General features: G+C 41.8%; 1 protein-coding gene across 20 annotated transcripts in view; it reads left to right on the top strand.

The window, feature by feature from the left end:
* EYA4 (EYA transcriptional coactivator and phosphatase 4) overlaps positions 1-23,645 on the top strand; it is a 224,044-nt gene that overhangs the window by 102,219 nt on the left and 98,180 nt on the right. For 11 of the 20 annotated variants that reach the window (XM_053287739.1, XM_053287730.1, XM_053287769.1 and 8 more), the window contains 2 exons: positions 19,164-19,288; positions 21,353-21,421. In XM_053287739.1, the coding sequence (XP_053143714.1) occupies positions 19,164-19,288; positions 21,353-21,421 (194 nt within the window). Of the gene's footprint in view, positions 1-11,406; positions 11,597-19,163; positions 19,289-21,352; positions 21,422-23,645 lie in introns of all 20 variants that reach the window. The other 9 variants (XM_053287860.1, XM_053287848.1, XM_053287776.1 and 6 more) reach the window with 2 other exon arrangements.

A 23,645-nucleotide genomic window follows, 5' to 3' on the forward strand; every position in this document is an offset into this window, starting at 1 on the left:
GTTTTGTTTTGTATATGTATGAGTGTGTGTGTGTGTGTGTGTATCCATATCCATGTGCATGCAAGTGTGTGTGTGTGACACTTATACAATATTTTCACCATTTTCTCCACTGCAGTATTTGATTCAGAGGGAAGAGATAGTTTGGAGGAAGACTGTGGAGCCTTGGTTTCTTAAACTGTAGCAGATTGGATAAATGGGGAAATGTTACCAGGGCCTGATGTTAATTTAGAGTATCTCCAGTTCCCCCCCCCCCCCCACTTCATTAAGTGATTTTAGGGGACAGTAGTGATGCAGTAGGGAAATGCTTGACTAACAAGTAGAAGGTTGCCAGTTCGAATCCCCGCTGGTACTATTTTGGGCAGCAGCGATATAGGAAGATGCTGAAAGGCATCATCTTATACTGTGTGGGAGGAGGCAATGGTAAACCCCTCCTGTATTCTACCAAAGAAAACCACTTGATGGCACATTTTACTTAGTAGGTAACTTACCAAAAGGTGAGGGGGAGAGACAAGAAGGACTTGTTTAACAGGGAAGGAAGCCAAAAAGAAGGAAGCAAGGGAAACTATAAAAAAGAATTTGAGACTGATTCTTTTACACAAAATAGGAGAGGACAAATTAGTTGTTCACTGGTGAATTAAAACATGATGCTTCAGGCATAACTGCAGCAATGCAGTCACAGGCGTGGCTGCCAGTTGCAGGCTTGTCTCTCCACTGCTAGTAAAATTGTTTGTAAGGGCAGGAAACTGCTGCTCTGGAATGGCTCAATCTTTCACTGTCTTTCCTCTCAAAATGGAGGAGTTTTGAGAGAGAGGAAAGACACTGAAAGATTGAAATTGTTGTCTCTGCTTCCAGAATCTCCTTCCCTCAGTCCTCTCAGAATTTTCTTTCAGTCTCCTGAGAACCTCCTCACATAGTCTCCCTATGGCAGCTTCCTGTGTTAAAAGAGGCGTTGCACTCTACCCATGTAACAGGCTGCTACACTCCAAAAGATGACACACATACTATTAGGGTTTTACAGTTTTAAGGATTTTTTCCCTTCTCAGTACAATTTTCAGCCCTCATGCTTATAGAGAAATGAAAAACAGAGCTTTAAATATTGTACCACCAAGCCCATCTCATCATTTTGAGCAGCATCATTTCTGAATTTTATATTTTAAATACTCGTATTAAAGAATTCTTAAATTATAAATTACAAAGAAGCCATCATGAAAATGAACCCACTCTGACTTCTTGGGAATGCCACAGTCCTACATGCTGCTAAATAATGGTAGTTATATGTAAGGTACACATTATTTTTCAAAACTGTCTGAATTAATTTTATTTCTACTGTATTTTAAGCTGCTGTACACCACCTCAAGATTTATATGTGAGGTGGTTTATAAATAAAATTATGCAAAGACCCTTCGTCATATTGGAGATTTTCACTGTGACATTTCACTTTAGAAACTGCTGAAGTACTGCCAAAGCAAACTGCCAGTGTTGGTTATGGCTTCTTCACTTCAGAAAAATTAGAATGATTTTGTTTGTCAACAGCAGTGTGTAGTATAAAATCATCAATGGACCTTTAACTAGAGTGGCATTAGAGAGCTTTGCTGCAACAAAATATGAAGTCAAGGGCATGATAATTCTTCTTAAAACAAGTCTTGTGAAAACATTGTGCATAAAGTTAAATGTCAGCATAAAAATGGATGCTGGACGTGCATTCACTTTCAGAATAGCTCCTGGCCTGTTACTTGAGGCTAAAATCTTTCATTTATTTAGCTAGCTTTATTGTGTGTTAGTTTTGGACTTGAAAGTATTAGAATAAATGCAGATGGAATATGTTTTTATAGTAGGGAAGTAATTAGGTTGGGTGTGGGAACTTCATCAGGAGAATTTTTGGAGTGACATGTATGTATCAGCAAATTCTTTGTCTTACTTGGCTTTCTCTTTTAGAAAGAAACATTCAAGCTGCATATGTGGTGTACTTATGTAAGGAAACTTATTAACGCTGAAAAATATGTCAGGGGAAAGAGTGATTCTAGGGGTACCTGCTGAGATAGAACGAACATGTGGGGCAGCTGAGAGGGAAGAAAAAGAAAGAACATAAAACATTAGCTTTTGCTGTCAGTATCAGTTTGTAGGACATGCATGTAACTTATTTGGTTTACTGTGTTTGTATACTGTATCACTTTTCTTAACAAAGTCGAGGAGCAAATTTACCACAGAAGTAATTATTTTGAATGAGAACTTGAATGAAATATTACTGCATGCTTTCACTATGTAAAATGACTAAGCAATTTTGGGAAGCTATAGTAAGAGCAGATTACATATAGATTTTAAGTAGAGTGTGCTGTTCAGTCGGTATCGACTCCTGGTGACCACAGAGCCCTGTGGTTGTCTTTGGTAGAATACGGAAGGGGGTTAGCATTGCTGTCTCCCACGAAGTATGAGATTATGCCTTTCAGCATCTTCCTATATCGCTGCTGCCCGATATAGATGTGTTTCCCATTGGCTAAGGAATATACCAGCGGGGATTAGAAGTGGCAACTTCAGGCTTGCTAATCAGGTCATTTCACCGCTGCACCATTAGACAACTTGGTTTTTGGAAGATTAAGACAGACCAGTTGCTTGCACATTCGCTGTTTTTTCTAGTATTGCCATTCTTCATACACTCACTTTCGATGAATAATCCAAACAACATAGTTGCCAGTGTTTTGTGTGTTGTCTTCCCATCTCTTTTGCAAGCCTGACTTCTTGTGATTTCCCTCCCCCCGACCCCCACCCCCAATTGCAGTGCCAGCCTCTCCAGTGTAACTGGCAAATCACTATTAAGACTTGAAATCAGGGTTACTGTGTCTTTAATGAGAAATGACATTCTTTCAGCTTCTGCCTTCAGTGTCAGCCACACACTTTCAGCTGCCCTCTCCCCATTGCTTGCTCCCTCGTGCTCCTCCTACCCTCCGCTTGCTCACCCGCCTCCTACTTGCTCCTTTTCCCTATCTGCATATGGGATCCCACTGCTCAATCACTGAGGTTCTTCTGCTCTGTTTGCTCGAATTGATAAAGCACTGTGTGGGCGAGGCTTGCCACGTAGGACTTTAGCTCTCTCTCTCTCTCTCTCTCTCTCTCTCTCTCTCTCTCTATATATATATATATATATATATATATATATATACACACACACACACACACACACACACACACACACACACACACACGTTTAATGTTCTCACATCATTGCAAATAAAATATTTGAACTTTCCTTATAATAGTGAGTGGTAGCTTTTTGCTGGAGTTGTTTCTTGTGTCCACACTTCTTTTTGTGTTGTAGAGTATATGTAAAAAAATTAATTACAGTATGTAATTATGTACATAGGCAAAGGAGATTCTTAAGTGGCTGAACTTTCATATTTTGAGTATGAACATGTTGCTGCTGATCCGTAGTTTATTCTTGTTGCATGCAAACAAAAGCTCTCTCAGCTTTTCACACTGAAAGAAATATGTAAGAAATTGCAGGGATGCTTTTTAGAGTAAGTAATGTGCCTTAAAGGCAGAAAGTTGAAATAGATTATCCTGTGGAGTTGCTTTCAAGTTGTTCAGGACCTGTGCTGTCTTCATGCTGGGTTAGGCCCCCGGCATGAAGCAAAACAGCCCCCTTCCCTAGAAGTTATAATGTCTTTAAATATAAAATAGGATGTAATTCAGAAGGATCTAAGCCAAAGATGGGTAGGTAGTTGTGTAGTTCTGAACTACTATGTAAATATAAAAGGAGAGAAAAAGGTAGGTGAGTGAGCTGGTCTCTAATCTACTACAGTACCCCAGCAATGTATTCTTGTCTTGTTAGAACAACACAGTCTCCTTAATTTGACTTTAGTCCATGTGATCAGAGGGCTGATCACATTTCTTATTCTTTCATCCTTGAGTTTTGGAGCCCATTTTCCCCTAGTTCTAACTGAAGCATTAGCATTTTGACCACTTCTTTTCTCACTGCACTTAACTGAAGTGATGAGAGCAAGGTCTCCCACTGAACAGAAGAAAAGGTGGATTCACCTTTCTGTCTTCTTATTGCAGTAGCAGCAGGAGCCAGGCCTTGCCAAGGCTGAGATTACATGGGGAGGAGGGACTTTCCAGGCCATCTCTTGAACCATGGTGGAATTCTCAGTTCTTCACCATATGACTAGAAATTGTCTGTGGGGTGGGTTCCAGTATTTTTTTAAAAAGCATTACACCACTAAACACACAATTGGAAACTATTCATGATGTGGATTTTCAAGAAAATTCTGAATCAGAATCTTTCTTCATTTGCTTAAAAATTGCAAAAGAATTTACTATGCAAATTTCCGTGATGCCTTAAATGGATTGTGATCTAATTAGGCATGTTACTTGCAGTATTGTAAGATGGAAAACTTTCTGTGGAAAAATTTGATAATGGAACATTTTCAACAAAAATATTTCACCCCACATCAGTGAAAGTCCTGGGCACATCTGTTTGGCATGTAATTGCCCTTTAATGTTACAGAAAGAGACATAGTCAATCTGCAGTGGAAACAGGAACTTAATCATGGAGAAGCTGAGTTGAGAAGCTGAACTTAATCATGGAATGGGGAGGGAGTGCTAGAGCAATCGCATTGCTCCATTGACAACTGTGGTGGTCAGTTGGTCCCATATCTCTTCCTCTTACCTGTGAGGGCATTTTCTTCACACATTTATATCACCCAACCAGCAGGAAATTAAACAACACTAAAGACGACAATTAGCCTGAGGTCACACAAACCTGGGAAGATGTCAAGGTCTGGCCCAAGGCCAGCGAAGAACACGGCTCGGCTGCTTGCTGTGGGTGAATGACAATTGTTGAAACTCAGCAATGAGTGGGAGTCAGAGGCTCCAATTTATGGAGCCAGTCGAAAGCTCCCAGGTGTCAGGATTTACGGCTTGTCAGCCTTCGATAACAGGCGCTTGCTCCTCCGCACCGCCTCCAGTTGTGACCTGCGTTTGAAACACCTGCGTTGCTGTGGCGTCGGTGGAGCTCCAATGCCTAAATCATCCCCCGATTGGTCGCTGACATTTTCTGCTGGTTCAGGCTGTTGAGTCTGTTCTGAACCGTCAGCTAATTCCACTGCAGTCGGGCTCTGCCCTTCAGACATTCCAGACTCGGCTGAAATGCCGACAGCTTCCCTTTCTTCCTCGCTGTCAGAGCTAGGGGACATGACAGAAGATGGCGTAAAGCAGCAGATGCAGAGTAAATTTGCAAGGCCAGGGGCTTGCCTTTAAATACAAATTGAATCCTTTGGACCCCTCTTGTCCCTCTCCCCTGGCCAATCGGGTGACAATTCCCCATGACTGGCAACCTTCCCAAGCCTACCATAGGGCCAGACACATCTGGCCAATCAGGGAAGCAGGAGCTCAGCCAATCAATTAAAGTGTCACAAAATGGCCACCGGTGCCTAAAATTGAAGCTAGAACCTTCGGACCAGGTTGAATCAAACTGGGTTCAGTTTGAGCTCTAACCGGTAATGCCAATTCAATGGCCTATTTGGCTCGAATTAGAACAGTTGTGCCAAACCAGTTCTAATTCAAACCTTTTTGCTGTGACTGGTTTTGCCCTTGTGTTCTTTTGAGACTGTGAACCACTTTTGGACAGGAACCATTTTCTCATTCTTTATACTAAGTAAGCTGCACTGAGAACTTTTTGTTGTTGTTGAAAGCAAAACAATTACTTTGTGTTTCTCGTGTAAATAGTGCTGTGAAAGTGCAGGCTACTTAAATAGTTGTTCAACTGCACTCTTCCACAGCACCACTGGCCGATCAGGAACATGGTCACTGCCTTGTGCATGATGTGGAGGCATGTTTCCCCTGACTCCACCCACAAATGAAGAAGGCATATTTGAGCCCAAGACTTCACACGAGCAGGCTGCTCATGCTCATCCTGGTTTGCATTGATCTGAAAGCAGCTTGTATCTATAACTGTATCTATTTTATTACTTTTCTGAGTACAAGTTACTCAGGGTAAGTTTGTACTTGTTAGTGACTCCCACCACAGGGCTGCCAGTGGGGTCAGGCTGTTACTAATACAGAGGTACTGTTTGTGTGAATTGGCACTTTTATATAGGCACTGTATTTGACTTTCGCAATTCCTGGATTTTGTAGTTGATATAGTCCTCACATGAAAGCACCAGCTCATCAAAATGGTACATGTATGTGAGATCACATATAAGCCCATTCAGACATTATGTTGAAGACTCTTACGAGTGTACGTAGCATTCACATGCTATGTTAAATATGGTTACAGCAATATGCTTTCTATCTGCATCATGTATTTGAAGGGCTTGTACCCATGTTCACTTTTAAAATGAAGACTGGTACAGTCATTCACATAAAAGCATACATGAGTGTACAGACATCTATACACTCATACAACATAATAAGCCCCTTTTCACAATCAGTGAGAAAGGCCTTGAGGGCGTGCAGGGAGGAAGGCTTGAAAAGCTTTCCACCCTGCAGACGATGGTTGCTCTGGGTCTGGGCACGGAGATCACACTCCCAGACATGCAGCTGCCTCCTCTGGCAGTGCGGAGGGTTGTGGGCTGGGACATGTCACCCTGGCCTTCCCATAATGCACCACGCAAGTGCAGGGTACATTATGGGGATTCCCCCAGTGACAGGCAGCCACCTGTCCATGTTGCAGCACTTTCTAAAAGCAACCGGTGCTTCACACGTGCAGGGATATGGGGTTAAGGGAGAGAGCACTCCCTTAACCTCATTGTGAAGAGTGTAGTTGGGTAGGTACGTGTGCCACCGTAGTGCTGCTGGGATCAGGCATGATCCCGGTGGTTCTTACAAGCATCCAAGACTGGGCTTGGCTTCCTTAGCCCAGTTTTGGCTGATCATAAGAATAGCCTCAGTGCCTGAATAGTGCTATCAAGGTTTCCTGATGGTTACTGATGAAATTGTATCCCCATAGCTGCTGTTATAATCCCAGTAAGGAAGCTTCCACTGGTGCCAGTTTACAGCTCCGGGGGTATGATTTTGTGGGGAGACTTTGCCATGCCAGGAAACAGGTGCCTGCTTCCTGCACGCTATGAGCCAAATCTTGATTGCCTCCCTCCCCATGGCTGCTATCTGTACTGCAATCTGTACATGCAAGATCACAACTATATGTTTAACATAATGTGCAGTTTTGCCCCTTTGTAGAGGTGGACAGCAAGAAGACCAGGACCTGGGTGAAGGGTCAGAGAAGGCCGCTGTGGGAGGTGGAGGGGCTTTGGAAAGGAAGCCTGGAGGGAGCAGAGCTTTGTTTGCATGCTTGAATGTAATGGGTATTTGGAGAGAAAATAAAATCCTACTTTAATTTAATTTTTTTAATCTAAACAATTTAAGAAAAATATACGAATTGCAGCAGCTCTTCCATTACTGTTTTTCACATCACCATTTATAAAAAAATGTTTCTGGGTACAGATGATTATTCAGATTAAACTAGTGCTCAATTCATATGATATTAGGTCACCATTTTTCATTGTCTACATTTTGGATGGCAGTTGGAGGATCCAGATGACAGCTGTAGAAGAAATTCTGCAATCAGCAGCATCTGGTTGCTTGGCAGATTCCTCAAGCACTTCTGCTAATGCATTTGGATTTGCCCATGGGCCTTTTATGTGGTTGCATTGCAGATGGGCTGTTTGCACAACCTGGTTGTCCTGCAAGATTTCCCCCCTGAAAAACTTCACTGATTCTTTGACTCGCACATTCTTTCTCTAGTTAGATAAGATTCTTTATGAGCCTCATAAGTTCTCTGTGTTACAATATTTCATATAATACATCCAGGCATGCTCCCGAAAGTCTGCTTGCTGTGGTGAATTAGGTTTTACAATCTCACTGTTATATTACAGTATGTTTTGAATCTGTATTTTTGCCAAATTTCTTTGAAAATGACCAAACATAAGGGCAATTCCCAGAGTAGAGTAACTTTACCCACCCTTTTAAGCGTAAAATGGATTTGCCTTTCCACAATCAGCTCTCCACCTTAGGCTTTCAAAGTTCAAATCTGGATTTGGTTATAAGTGAAAATGAGTATGGTGGTCTCAGCCTAGTCCTTCGGGGTTTCTTGTCTGTTGTTCAGAAGAGGCCCAGGACCGGAACTGCGAGGTTGTTGCAGGTCATGATTAAGGTATATTGGTAGAGTTATGTTAGGAAAGTGCACACAGCAGTCTACGAATCTCTGTAGACATGTTTTTCAGCGGAATGCTTTCACGTTCAGAATACTGAGGCAGCGAGCCAAAACTATGAATTCTAAGTTTTATTTTTACTGACAATTAAATGCTGGAGCCACTTATTCTTTTGCCTGTATAATGACTGTTCTTTGTTGGGATTGTTTGACATACACTTGTAGGTTTAACTCTCAGGACATAGTGATAAGAAAAATAAATCTTGCTCTTTTATTATAATTTAAGTCAAATGTTTCTGTGGGTTTTTAAATATCTTCCTTTTTTTTACTCTTATTGATTATTTGTGGCAAAGACAAAGATTGAAATCAGTTTTTAAGTATTGTATAACCCATATTTTCTGGATTTTGCTAAGGCACCTAAGTATATGAAGCATCTACTCTTAAAACTTATATTTTGTGTTGTAATGTATAACAACACTGAATTAGCACCAATGTATTTAAAAATATTACTGCTGTGACATTTATTTTTCAACACTATAATTTTTGCAGTTTCAAGATTTGAGTCTCATTTTTGGCATCCATATGAACAGAGGTCATGAAGCCTACAATTGTATTAAGGATGTGCAGAACATTCCAAGCTCGGAACTTTACAACGCGAAATGGGCTGTTTCAAGTGTTCCAAGCTCGGGACAAAAAGCCCTTCAAATGAATGGCCTGTTCCGAGCATGGAACAGAATTACTCGATTCCAAGTTGGAACATTCAGAGCATCTCGATTGCCATTTTGACAATCTAAAATGGCACTCTTCTGGCCTCTGCTCACCCATGGCAGCCATTTGCGTGGTCAGCACAACCACACAAATGGCTGCTGTGTGTATGCAGACTAGAAGAATGCCATTTTTGGAGTCCAAATTGGCACTCAGAACATTTCAAGTGTTCCGAGCCTGTTCCATCGGAACATCCGACTCAACTGGTTGTTCTGACAGAACATTCCAGGCATTTACATTCCATTCAAAGCTCAGAAAGGAACACAAATGTCATCCCATGCAGATTCCTAAATTATATCCATCATGTACAAAATTATCTTGTATGTTGCTGGTATAAAATTGATAATTTTAAACTAGAGACCATCATAGGAACATTGGAAGCTGCCATATACCGAGTCAGACCATTGGTCCATTTAGCTCAGCATCTCCAAGGCTGCAGGCAGGAATCTCTTTCAGCCCTATCTTGGAGATACCAGGGAGGGAACTTGGAACCTAGATGCCATTCCCATTCATATGCAACCAGGGTGGACCCTGCTTAGCTAAGGGGACAAATCATGCTTGCTACCACAAGACCAGTAAGAAAGTTAATAATGGAATGAGAGATCCCTTTTTGCTCATAATGATACATTAAGTTCTGTCATCTCTGTCAAATTGTTTTTATGGAGAAGAAATGCTAAAATCTTAATCAGCTCTGAACATAGACAGTAGTAGGATGCATTTGCATAAAATGTGTAATAACACCTCCATCTTAACCTTCAAATCTCAAAAAAGCCCCTCTCCAGTCTTATAAAGGGTCACTAAAATGCACTGAGATGCATTTAGTTCTAGTGTGGTATGTTATATTTATACTTGCACTAAACATTGTAGGAAGCTTAAGAGGGATTGCGCTGGGTTACACAGAATTTATTTATTACATTTATATCCCGCTCTTCCTCCAAGGAGCCCAGAGGGGTGTACTACAAACTTGAGTTTCTCCTCACAACAACCCTGTGAAGTAGGTTAGGCTGAGAGAGAAGTGACTGGTCCAGAGTCACCTAGCTAGTATCATGGCTGAATGGGGATTTGAACTCAGGTCTTTCCCGGTCCTAGTCCAGCACTCTAACCACTACACCACGCTGGCTGAATGAATGGCAGAATGTATCCTGGCCATAATATTCAGGATGGTTAGAAATGGGATTAGGCCATTCTGTTGGCCTAAGAAACTTCTCTCTTTTTAGGAGAGGTTCATACTTCGCATCTTGATCAGGGACTAACAGATCTCTATTTTGAAGTGAAGCAGGTGTTCCAAACTAGTGCTAATAACCCTAGGAGTTCTTGAAGTGTTCCTAGGGAATACTCCTGCTTTCCCATGCTGCAGCCATTCTATTTGTTCTGAGGATCACTAGCTTGACATGATTAAGGTGACATGTGCAATATGTCTGCAATATGTCTGCTGCAGAAGGTCGAGGGTGGGGGGAGGAAGAAGATTCTTGTCCTCTACTCCTGATTGGCTGGTGACATGCTGAAGCTCACCATACCTTTCCCTCAGCCTGACAGGCTACAAAAAATTAGCACTGAGTACTCCCAAGTAAACCTGCCATTAATTTCAGTAAGATTGCTTATGAGTAACTTAGTGTGAATGTGAACCAGTGACTGTGGTAGCCTGTCTCCTGAACTATAACTCTTACATTTGTGTTTTTATGTATGTGTATACATACACCCACACAAATTTAAATGTTACAGATATGAGACAGGCTAGTACAGTTACTGGTTCACATTCACACTAAGTTACTCATAAGCGGTCTTGTTGAAATTAATGGGACAGGTTTAATTGTCCCATTAATTTCAGTTGAAGAACTCATGAGCTGTCTGGATGTCTATCATTGACTGGACTAGCCTGCCACATGATTGTAACATTTACATTTGTGTGTGTCCGCACGCACACGTGCACATGTCTACACTCACACACAATCTCTGTGAGGTGCCTGATCTGAAGGTTTGTGACAGAAGGGGTATACTTTAAAAAAAAAAAAAAAGATTGGGAACCCCTGACATAAAGGAATATGCCGAAGATGGTGGCTGTTTCTATTTGTTCATTTTTGTATGTTCATTTTTATAAAGTCATTCATTCATTTACATGCTCATTTTTTTGAGCCACATGATCTGCTAAAAATATGCTTTGCTCCTAGGCTTTTGGGGTAGCATCGTTTTATATGGAAAATGTGGATTCAGTTAATATTTGATGTGGATGTATTGTTGTAGAGGTTCTGTTAGTAGGTAGTTGGACCAGATAAACTTTAGATGCATTCCAGCCTTAGCTGTGAAATTGATCCATCTGACATGAGCCACTAAAATAGATTTGGGGTGGGTTGGAAGCCAGAAGCTGTCTCATGTAATCATTGCTGCAGCCACGATTCCATTCTGCCAAATCACAGTTGTAGAAAACGTGAGTAATGTGCTTGCACTTGCTGGTCTCATAACCCAACACCAAACCGTCTTCTCTCTTCTGTTTTTTTTAGGCAGTCCCATATTTGGGGAGAAGAAACATTTAGGCCTGCAGGCAGGTTTTTAGAGCTTGAACAGAACACAAGTGCTTCTCCAAATGTGTGATTGTTCAGTAAATATCTGGAGAACCGATAAAGAGATAGGCAGCTGTAGAAAGCTTTGCATCTAAATGTCTATTGCAAACCTCCCATTCTCCACAAAAAGGTAGGAAATAGGAATATACATAATAATAATACATGAGGACTGACCACCCCCAGTCTTGCAACTGGGGTACTGTTGACTCATTCTGGGGTACATTTCTCCCCTATTCTAAGGAATTATGTTGTTTGTTAATCATATGTGTATGTCATATGGAATGCAAGTCTTGTTGACCTGCAGAAGTAAAAAAAAGACAGGTTTCCTTTTGGCAAGAGGATTTGAACATTTTGAGTTTGGAGCTAGTTCGCAATAACAAGTCTTGGGGACTGCTCATGCTTCTGGAGGCTGAAACAATTTTAGGAATTTGTATTGCCTGTGTGTATTCCACTTCCATCTGCTAAACTGATAAACTGAATCTGTTTAAAAAACACTGCAAGTCTTCCATAGTCTCTCTTCACATGGAAAGTGATGGCTGTTCCTGGGAACATCTAGCTCCATAGGGATCTGGAGGGACCAAAACATATCATGTGTACCTATGCAAAAAGCACATTTGAATGTATGACGTTTCCTTATATCAAGTCAGGTCACTGATTTGGGAAAAGGTTAAACATTTATTTTAACGCCTTTACTTTTGTGGGTTGGGAGATGGGTGACACCCATCATGCCCTATTACCCAACCCACTTCAGATGTCCTTAGGAGCTACTCATGTGGAACCTTCGAGTTCCCCGTTGTTCTCTGTGGCCAGAACAAGATGTGCAATGCATTTTGCAATCTCACAGAGTGTAATGTATTTTGTAATCCTGCCTTGAAAAACACTGCAGAAGTACACAGTAAAAGAGAATCTGTCCAACACAAAACACACATTCAAACACAGTCCAAAAATGACCAAAAAAGAATCACTGACCCAGAATCCAATGCCAGACATATTGCCTGCACTGCAGTAATATCTTTGGCACAAGTTGCTCTCTCACACACAATAATGACTCCTTAAGTTCCTAATATTGCAACAGCTGCCACAGGAGCACCCTTAGTTAGCAGGAAGCATAGCCATAAGTTCAGCTAGAGCAGCTTCAGCCAAATTTTGAATGAGTACACCTTGCAATGCAGATTGCAGGGCAGACCAGTAAGTGAAGCACAAGTTATTCTCAAGGCCAGACATGTAGCTCATCACAGTAATCACCAAAAATATTACAGAGAGAGAGTGCTGCCAATGTCCATTTCTCACCACAGCACTATAAGAACATAAGAACAACCGTGCTGGATCAGACTCAAGGTCCATCTAGTCCAGCATCCTGTTTCACACAGTGAACCACCAGATGCCACTGGAAGCCTACAGGCAGGAATTGAGGGCATGCCCTCCCTCCTGCTGTTACTCCCCTGCAACTGGTACTCAGAGGCATCTTGCCTTTGAGGCTGGAGGTGGCCTACAGCCATCCGACTAGTATACGATGATAGACCTTTCCTCCATGGAGTTATCCAAACCCCTCTTAAAGCCATCCATGTTGTTGGCTGTCACCACATCTTGTGGTAGAGAATTCCACAAGTTGATTATGCGTTGTGTGGAAAAGTACTTCCGAGGGGCGTAACTACAATTAGGCAGGGGGAGGCCGTAGTCTCGGGGCCCCCCGCCTTGGGGGGACCCCTCAGAGGCTCTCCCCCACCCGATCTTTCGTGCGTTACCAAGGAGAAGCTGTAAGCAATCGCTACGGCTCTCCCTATCTGGCGCACCTGAACCCGATCTCACCCAATGGCAATCAGAGTTGCAGGTCACCATCCTATAGCAACGCGAAAGGGGTGGGACCGAAGCTCAGGCTCGGTTGGAGCGGCTGGAAAAGGTAGAGGGGGCTTCCCATGAGCCTGGGTCTCGGGGAAGCTCCTTGGCCTGTGAAGGTGGTGGGGTGGAGGGGCGCAGCTGCCGTTTTGCAGCTTGTGCAAAGAGCAGAGTGGCCCCTGCTTCTCCTTGTTTCCTGCAGTCAGTGCTGCTTTCGCGGCTATCGCCTAGTAAGTTACCTTGCTTTGTGCCTTGCTCCTTTTATTGCCGGTGCTGCAGGGAAGGGTGTGTCGAGGCCGGGACCGCAGCGCCCGGTTTGAGAGGGGGAGGCGTCCTCCTTGATGTTTAAAGGATCTCTGGTTCACTGTCTATAAAAGACGGAATCGCTAATCTCTCCCTCTCCTTGGAGGCTCAAACCCAGGGGTACATTTGTAGTCATCGCAATCTTTTAAAGTTTGGTGTAATTAGTGCGAAGGAACTCCACGACGTAGAAATCACAGTTCCAAAGACTAATTAAAAATCTCACTTTAACTTGTCAATGGGGAGAGTCTCTCCCTTTCCATCCTTGATTCGGCCTCTTGATCTATTGCTATGAAAGGTTTTTAAAAGAGTACTATGATCATTGAGAGGTCTTCAATGTTTACCTTCTGTTGATCTAATTCAGCGTGATGTAAGATGGTTAAAAAATATTTTGGCTGCTTTTCTTGTTGCTCTTCTGAGATGCCTGCAAGATGGTACTTGTGTGTCAAAATGAAGCTTTCTTTGTTAAATATGTGCTATTTAAGTAAACTGGTCCTCCTGTATTGAGGTTTACAAAATGTGAAATAAAACTACACATCACAGTCAAGTGGGGGATAATCTCTCCCTTCCTGCCCTATTAGTAGCATTTACCTATCTCAAAAGCCCTATGGAATGAAAGTGTTCTGGTAACTTCTGAAGTGTAAGAAATAAGTCTTGCCCTAAGAAAGGAGTTCACAACAAGCCTGCTACTGCTGAAGACTTTGGTTCCTACTAGCCACCAGTCTGTCTTTAACATCCCAATATTGATTCTGCTGGAAGAATTTGCCTAGATGTTCTTCGATTGCCAGCTAAAGGCAAATTATTCTCAAATGTGAGAATAAAAGTCCCCTGCTAACTGGGCAAAGAGGCACCTTTTACCGTGGTAATTCTCTTTATTTAGCATGGGGAGAGTAACTGGCCCTATTCACCCCCAGCACAGTACTTCCAGTGACTGTTGCTGGTGTGTGCCTTAAGTTTCTTTTTAGAATGTGAGCCCTTTGGGGACAGGGAGCCATCTTATTTGTTTGTTATTTCTCTTTGTAAACCGCCCTGAGCCATTTTGGAAGGGCAGTATAGAAATATTATTATTATTATTATTATTATTATTATTATTATTATTATTAAAAAATTCTTGGCGGGGGGGGAGCCCATTTAAGAATCTTGTCTCAGGGCCCACTCCAACCTAGTTACGCCCCTGGTACTTCCGTTTGTTGGTCCTAAATTTTGTGGCAATTAATTTCATGGGATGACACCTGGTTCTAGTGTTATGTGAGAGGGAGAAGAATTTCTCTCTATCCACTTTCTCCACACCATGCATGATTTTCTAGACCTCTGTCATGTCTCCCTGCAGTCGTCTTTTTTCTAAACTAAATAGCCCCAGGTATTGTAACCTTGCCTCATAAGACAGGTGCTCTAGGCCTTTGACGATCTTGGTTGCCCTCTTCTGCACCTTGTCCAGTTCTACAATCTTCCTTTTTAGATGTGGTGACCAGAAATGTATGCACTACTCCAGGTGTGGCCGCACCATAGTTTTGTATAAGGGCATGATAATATTAGCAGTTTTGTTTTCAATCCCATTCCTAATGATCCCTAGCATGGAATTGCCTTTTTCACAGCTGCCACACATTGAGTCAACACATTCAACGAGCTGTCCACCATGACCCAATATTCCTCTTCTGGTCAGTCATCGACAGCTCAGATACCATCAACGTATACTTAAAATTGGGGTTTTCATCCCAATGTGCATCACTTTACACTTGCCAACATTGAACCGCATTTGCCATTTTGTTGCCCGCTCACCCAGTTTGGAGAGATGATGATGATTATTGTTATTATTGTTGTTGTTATTTAAAATATTTATACCCCGCCCCTCCAGTGCACTACTGCTCAGGGTGGATCACAACAATAAGATAGACACACATACAATAAAAGTAATAAAATTAACTAATTTTTTTTAAAGTCAGATTAAGAACCACAGTTATTAGGTTCAAATTAAAACTGAAAATTATAAAAAGCTATAGAACCTACCAGATAAAACAATAATGGAGCATTAAAAAGCCTCCTTAAAAAGGTGTGTTTTGAGATGTTTTTTAAAAACACCGAGGGAGGGAACATGGCGAAGCACATCAGGAAGGGGAAGATTGGGGGCATAATGTGGGATCTGGGCCAAAGGAGTGGGGTGGGGTGGTAGTGCCTAATGGGTGGAGTCTACCACCCCAATTGCAAAGTGATTGGGCAAAGGGCTGATTTTTGGTGAATTGTTGAAGTTTACGCGTCTTTAAGATTTCCCCCCATTAGGTATAATGTAGGGTGTATCGCTTCACGTCAGGGGGAAAGGGGTGGCCTAGAGCAGTGTGGGGTTGGTGGTAGTGCCGGGTAGGGGCAAGGAAGCTGCCTGAATTTTTTCAAAGGATTTGGGCAGGGGGCTGATTTTTGGTGAATTGTTGAAGTTTACGTGTCTTTAAGGTTTTTCCTCATAATCGATAATGAAGCTTTCAGCAGCCCCATAAGTGCACTTGGGGGGTGCTGGGGTGGCCCAGAGCGAGTGGTGGTGTAGTTAACATGGGGTGCCAACCACCCCCATGGGTTTCTAACCCATGGGGTACAGGGTTCTGTTGTTTCTGAAGTATTCTGAGTGTGGATTCTATGATAGCAAATTAGAGTGTATTCATGGCTTGTCTCTTTTAAGCCTTAACTAACAACGACGGGGGCAGGGGCGGCAGGGAGGAACTCTGCCGCCCCAAGAAGATTTTTCAACGGACCAGCGCCAGAGGGGGAAGAGCGGCGGGGGGGGGGAGTACTACCACCCCCCCGCTTAAAGTCACAGTCCCCCGCCCAGCCGGACCACCGGACCTGTCCGGCGGTCTTTCCCATGGGGCTGGACCAAAACCATGCACACCACTACTTTAGACCAATGTTCTCCTTCCCTGTGACCTTCATTCTCCCTGATAGCAGAGGAGCTATCAGCCCTGGAGTGGGATGCCTCTACCACATCCCCGAAGGTCCCGTCCGCATGCCTCTCTGTCTCTCTGTGCGTCTCCAGATCTGTCACCTTGGTCTTGAGGGAACGAACTTGTTCTGGGAGAGCCAGGAGCTCCTTGCACTGAGCACACACCCATGACTTCTGCCCATGGGGCAGATAGTCATACTTATGGCACTCTGTGCAATACACTGGGAAATGCCCCTTCCCCTGCTGACTTTCTATCTTTATACTTGTTTTGTTGGCTGTTGACAGTATTTAGAGATAGTTTATTAGAAGGATAGGTCTAAGCTATAATAGTCAACGATTTAACTGCCTAAACATACTTTCTCAAGAATATGAGGGAGGGATTTGTACTTACCTCCTCTTCTCCACCGGGCTCCTTGTGATCACAGGGGCTTGTTCCAAGCTTCCCCACACACTTGCCACTAAACTCCTGCAAAACTCGAATGTCCTGTTTGCTGTCCCTGTTCGCTATGCTCTCTTCTCCTCTTATGTAGAGAGTAGGCTTCAAACTGAGACACAGGATGTGGGTCAAATGAATGTCAAAGGAACGTGGGGCCTCCCACAGCCCAATCTGACTCCACTCGCTCCAGGCAGGGACAAACAAAAACACTGGAGTTTGTTAGCTCTGACAAATGCCAGCCCTAGCAAATAACACACAGAGAGACTGTGCTAGCCCTGGCAGATAAGACGCACACAGACTAGGACTTATCCCTTAAAGAGAAACCAGCCCCTCAAAATCTCCCCTCCTCCTGTAAGTTAGTTTGAAGGGGTGTAAGGCTAGATGTTGTTCTGTTTAGAAAAGCTTGCTCACCTCCTGAAGCTGCTTCTGCTCTTCCCAGGGTAGTCTCCAAACTATCTCCCAAACAAAACAAACAACAACTCAAGGAAGGCAGGTACCCAATTTCTGCCTTGGTCAATCTGAGATTCAACAAAACAGGATAGTTATAGCAGTAAAAGTACAGGATATTCTACTCGGTGCTGAGAAAAGAAAACCACAAAATCAAACCTACCTTCCACCTCCCCTGTTCTATCTTCTTCAAGAAAAGCATAAGGGCTCTCTCTGACACCCAGCCCCTTTGAATACATATTTTCTTGTAGGGCGAATTTGGGCTGGGGGAGGCTGTAGGGGTGAATCAGCAGGTGAGAGGAAGTGCCTATTTCATCAGGCTTCCTCAAATTGTCTGCTGGTGACTCAGAGGCGAGCCTTCTCTGTAGCTGCTCCTGGGCTGTGGAATGCATTCCCTGCAGAAATCCATAATCTGAATTCATTATTGGCCTTCAGGAGAGCACTCAAAACCTATCTGCTTTGCCTGGCCTTCCGGGGTTTTTAAATTGTTGTAAATGTTTTTAATCTGCTCTAACCTGGTTGTTCAGGGTTTTAAACTGTGTTGAATGTTTTAATTGTTAATTGTTTTATGGTTTTTTATAGTCTCTGTTTTTAACTATTAATTGATTTTAATTGTTTTGTTTTAATGTAAATCTCCCTGAGCCATTTTTGGAAGGGTGATATATCAATCAATCAATCAATCAATCAATCAAATAAAAGCAGAATTAAGAGGGAGGAGATACCCAAAGAGCTGACAAGCCTTTTCGAGAAAGCAGTGAGAAAAGCATACTGAAGGGATGCTGAGGGCCAATTCGAACATGCTCACCGGATACCCCTTTGCAAGCAGGGCCCCTCGAACTGTGTTGAACTGGTTTTACTGAGTGGAACAGACTGCTAGCCAGTCCGCGCACAGCCCTACACCCTTTCCCTCACTACATTTGCATACTCACGTCTTTCCATTACTGACTCACAAACATACAATGGCTGACATCCAGACTAATGCTGCGCTAATACAAACATATTGCACAAATTGTATGATGTTGCTCTACCTACTTCTGCTAAGTTGGGAGCTTGTGTCCCAGACTAATGCTGGGACACACTTCTGGACACAGCTTCTGGACACACTTCTACAGCAGGCACACAGAGTGCATTGAAGTAATTTGTTTATCAAGGTTACCAAAGCATGAACTAGTACCTAGATCAGTCTTCCAAAGAAAATGTGTGCTAGCACAACTTGTTGCACAGCTCCTGCTTTGAATCCTTTGATTCAGTCCATTTATGTACTATCCTTGTTGCACAAGTGCAGTACTTGTGCAAGCAGACCAAGATTTCTAGAGATTGCGAAACTTTGAGCATCTACTCGACTATGCAACCTTCTTGCTTGTGTGCATCTTTGTTTGTACTAGTGCAGCATTACTCTGGATGTCAGCCACTGGTTTTTGACTACTAGAGCAGTATAAAAATCCTTGTGTTGGCTTGCTTCTTAGTGCACATTTGTAGACTTCATGAAGGAATTGAAATAATTTAAAAACAGTCTGTCCCTTGAACCTCACATTCACCTATTGCATTTCAGGAGTGTTTTTCATTGAAAAGATTTTTATTCTCTCTCTAATCTTAAAATGCCATTTTCCCTAATACAATTTTCAGGGGGGAAAAATTTCAGTTGTATTGTGTACTATGGATGATTGAAAAGGTTAGTCACATGCTTCTATAATGCAAATAGCATAGTAATAGTATTATTTCTATTTCTTTTTTCTTTTCTTTTAATAGATCTATGGAAATGCAGGATCTAGCAAGTCCTCATAATCTTGTGGGAAGCAGTGAAACACCAGGTAGCTCTAAACTGGACAAATCTAATCTTAACAGCACATCTGTTACAACAAATGGAACAGGCGGTGAGTGAAGACCAATCTCTTTCAGCTTAAAAACAGAAAGTGCTCTGGCACCATTAGAGACTAACTGGTTGGTGGAAATTGTGCACATTTCTAAAGAAGGAGAAAAGGTAGCTAGGGATACATCTACAGAAAATAAAGCAAATTAGTGAGTTGACTATAAACTAGGAATATCTATGGGGGAAAGGCTTGCTTCTCCTTACTGACTGTACTCTAACTTGAGAACCTTGAAAAACATGCTGTTATTTCCTGTGCATCGTTGTTTTGCTTCTCCAGGCCATGCCTCTGCTTCTCTTCTACTTCTAGTGTGTCTACAGCAGTGCCTGTACCTGTTTCCATTTTGTCTGTGTAATAGTCCCATTCATGTTTTGTTTTGGCTCTACACTTTTAACTTGTCCGTCCTATTGAATCACCGAATCACCTTTTTCACTGTCTTATTACCAAATATACCGCCTGGTTTTTGCCTTGATTCTACTCATTTGTAAATTACTGAGCCTTATTCTACACACAGCTGAGTCTGGTTTTTATGGTCCACTGCTGACATTGACCTGCTGGCACGGTAACTAGGAAAAGTGTGTAGCATTTGAATTAAGCAGGTGCCATTGTATATCTAGAGTGTGAAAAGGCAGTATGAAAATTGTGGGTAATTCTCTCACCTAAGCAAATAATTCATTTTTTAAGTGTATAGTATACTCATCCAGAGTTTGGGGTGGGTTTTTTGTTCATTTGTTTGTATTCCCAAGTTTGTAAGCCACAGTCAACTAGTGAGTTTTTAAGGTGTCACTGCATTTCTTGTTATCTTACTTCTATTGTAAGGTCCATATGTTAACTCATATTGCAGGCTTCTGCATGGTACCTTCATCCCCTCATCTGCTGCATAGCACTCTTTTTGAATGATAAACTGGCATGAAGAGTTTTATGCCATTGTGATTGGTTATGACTGATACTGGCATACAAATTCTTCATGGCATGCAGAAAAATCTAATGGAAGTAGGCAGTATGTGTTACAGGAGTTACAGAGGCTTTTTCAGTCAGCCTGCATTTCATAAGAACAGCCCTGCTGGATCAGGCCCAAGGCCTATCTAGACCAGCATCCTATTTTACACAGTGGCCCACCAGATGCCACTGGAAGCTACAGGCAGGAGTTGAGGGCATGCCCTCTCTCCTGCTGTTACTCTCCTGCAAGACCAACATGTAGGCTGGACTTAAAACAGCTATTCTTGAATCTGTTAGTTTAGTTGACTCAAAATATTTGCATTAGCCTGGAAATCTATACTTGCTAAATCTCTAATATTTTTATTTAGAGATAATCATGGATGGTCAAAACACAGTTTATCAAAGTATAGCTCAGCTATATACCTGAACAATACTTTTAAAATTCATTTTCTATATTTATTTCCATTTATGTTTATTTTTAAAAAGGAGAAAGTATATAAGGCACTGAGCCTAAGTATCCACTTCATCCAACTTGATGCAAGTGAGTCCCCTAATGTATTGATTTTCCTGGATACATATCATAATTAGAACACGGGAAACTGCCTTGTACAGAGTCAAACCACTGGTCCATCTGAGCCAATATTGTCTACTCTGAATAGTAGTGCAACTCCAGGTTTCAGTCACATCTGTTACTGTTTGCAAATACAAAGTGGGCTACAAGTGAGGTTTCACTTGTAATTTCATCTGTGTGGTTCCTGCCACCATGTAGCAGTGTGTGTCTAAATGGGTTCATACTCCTATTTTTGATACTCTACTTCCCAATATTATGCCTGTTAAATCTACTTTTTTGGTAGATTTGGTACCAAAAAAACATGTTATCCAAAACATTTGGTACCAAAACATGGTATCCAAAATTATGTTATTGAAAACAGTTGCATTTAACCTGGGTAGATAAAATGTATATAGAAATCATTGTACAATCAAAAATGGTTCCCAAAACTGTCTCTGTTGATTTACTCCAAAAGTTATTAAAACTGTCTAGTGAAATTTTATTTCTTTCTTTTTTATTGAAAAAATATTCCTGTCTGTTAAGCAGATATTCAAACAATTGTATACCATTCCGATTCTCAGGTGACAACATGACTGTTTTAAACACTGCAGACTGGTTGCTGAGTTGTAGTACTCCCTCTTCTGCAACAAGTATGAGCGATCCTGGTATAGTGCATGTGTGTGACTGGCTTCATGACTGTTGTGTTGAATCTCTGATAGTTGTGCTTTGTTCTTTTTTTGTCATTGCGCTGCATTCTCCTGATTCTGAGAATTTGTTACATAATGAGAGAAAAACAGGGAAGCTGTAACATTTTATCATAACATGTTTTTCTATAACTTTATATTATATATTATTCTATAATATTATATATGTATACACTTACCTCTCTAAAAGACATCAAGGATAAATCTACACATTTCAGGCCACACAAGAAAGGGAGATCAGTTGACTTCTTATATAAGTGGTTTGTATGTGCTACATCATGGTGGAATTGCCACACGTGCTTAACTAGCTATAAATGATTGCACAGGCTTTTGTGATTATTCAAGTGTATAGTTGCAGTCCAGTTGCAGCAGAGGAAATGACTCTGCAACAAATGCTTCACTGCAAGGTGGGAGTGGATTGCTCTTCATCCCTAGCTATGTTGCTAGTTTCCCCACGGATATAAAACAAGTGGTACACATTGGTGTATGTTGAGAATAGATAGTATTCATTTAGGGAATATGCTTCCCCCGCTCCTGGGAAGCATATGACAAGACTTGTTAAATTGTTGCCCTGATTTCAGGGGTTTTAGCTGTTTAATTGGTTTTATTGTGTTGTAATAGTTTGATTTTAATTGTTAACTTGGTTTAATTGTTTTTATCATGTTGTAAACCGCCCTGAGCCATTTTGGAAGGGCAGTATATAAATCTAATAAATAAATAAATAAGACTGAACTGTGGTTTCAGATCCTGATTCATTCCTAACTGTGGTTTGAATAACCCTCAATTATCTGAGTTTGTACTTAACACAGAACTGTGGTATATTTCAAACAGAGAAAGCAGACTTCACTCTCCTCCTCTTGCACATGAAAGAGAGGGACATGGAACATTCCCCAGCTTGTTTCTGTAACAGCAAACCATGGTTTCCCATTATATCTGAACCCAGCCAAAGAGTGAATGTCTCTTATTTGGTTTTAAGATGTAGATAGGATTTTTCTTCACTAGCAGAATTATTACAAGGCCTCTCCTGCCATTATGTTTGAATTGCTAGCGACCTGCTGATGAGGGTTCAGGGCTGGTGCCACTGTAATGGTGAGGGGGAAATCACTCTAATTTTTCTGCTGAAATAATAATTTGTACACAAACCTAGGAGTAGGGTTATAGGGGCTTTGGAACTGTCAGGAGGCTCCCGGCTGTCATTGCAGAATTCTGTTGGGATTCAACATATCAACAGATGATGGAACCATCTTCAATGCTTCCTCTGACTGAGTGGGAAGCAAGGGAAAGGCTGCACTTCGCTTGATTTTCATTCCAGGGGAAGCACTCACATACAGACAGTTGCCTTCCATGGCTTCAGTTTAAAAGGAACTGTTTTCTTCTTTATATTTCTTTTTAAAGTCCCTTTTAAATGGAAGTCAGGGAAGGCATCTGTCTGTGTCTGTGTGCGCATGCACGCTTTCACTGGAATGAAAATAAAGCAATGTATAGCCTGTTCCCTGCTCCCAAAGCTAAAGGTGGGGAGGAGGAGAGTGCAGTGAAGAAGGAGTTCCAACAGACATACGGGATCTCCGACATGACACACAACACAACAGTTTCATGGGGCCGACATGGCCCTCCTGACAATGTCACTGTCATGTCATATTGTAATCGGGCTTTTTGGTCTGTATATAGGCTAAGTAGCTATAGGATGTAGTGCGATCTACAGGAATTTTAGGTGTTAAAAAATAGATAAATGTTATAATAAAATAAAAATGAAATAGTGATGAAATAAAAATGACAAAGATAAACTTAGGTTTCTTTCAGTAAATATCCATACTAGTGTTTAGGTCCATTCAAGAATGCAAATGAGTGCATTCTAGATACAACACTGAAGAATAAGTATTTTGGAATCGGGATTATCTATTTATGATTATCTCATTCACTTTCCTTATTTATCCTTTCTTTAAATTATAATGAGATTCTAATTTCCAGCCAGCATGATGTAGTGGCTAGAGTGCTGGACTAGGACCGAGGAGACCCGAGTTCAAATCCCCATTCAGTCATGAGACTTGCTGGGTGACTCTGTGCCACTCACTTCTCTCTCAGCCTAACCTACTTCACAGGATTGTTGTGAAAGAGAAACTTAAGTATGTAGTACACCGCTTTGGGCTCCTTGGAGGAAGAGCGGAATATA

The sequence above is a fragment of the Hemicordylus capensis genome, chromosome 1 (assembly GCF_027244095.1).
Source record: "Hemicordylus capensis ecotype Gifberg chromosome 1, rHemCap1.1.pri, whole genome shotgun sequence".
Classification (NCBI taxonomy): domain Eukaryota; kingdom Metazoa; phylum Chordata; class Lepidosauria; order Squamata; family Cordylidae; genus Hemicordylus; species Hemicordylus capensis.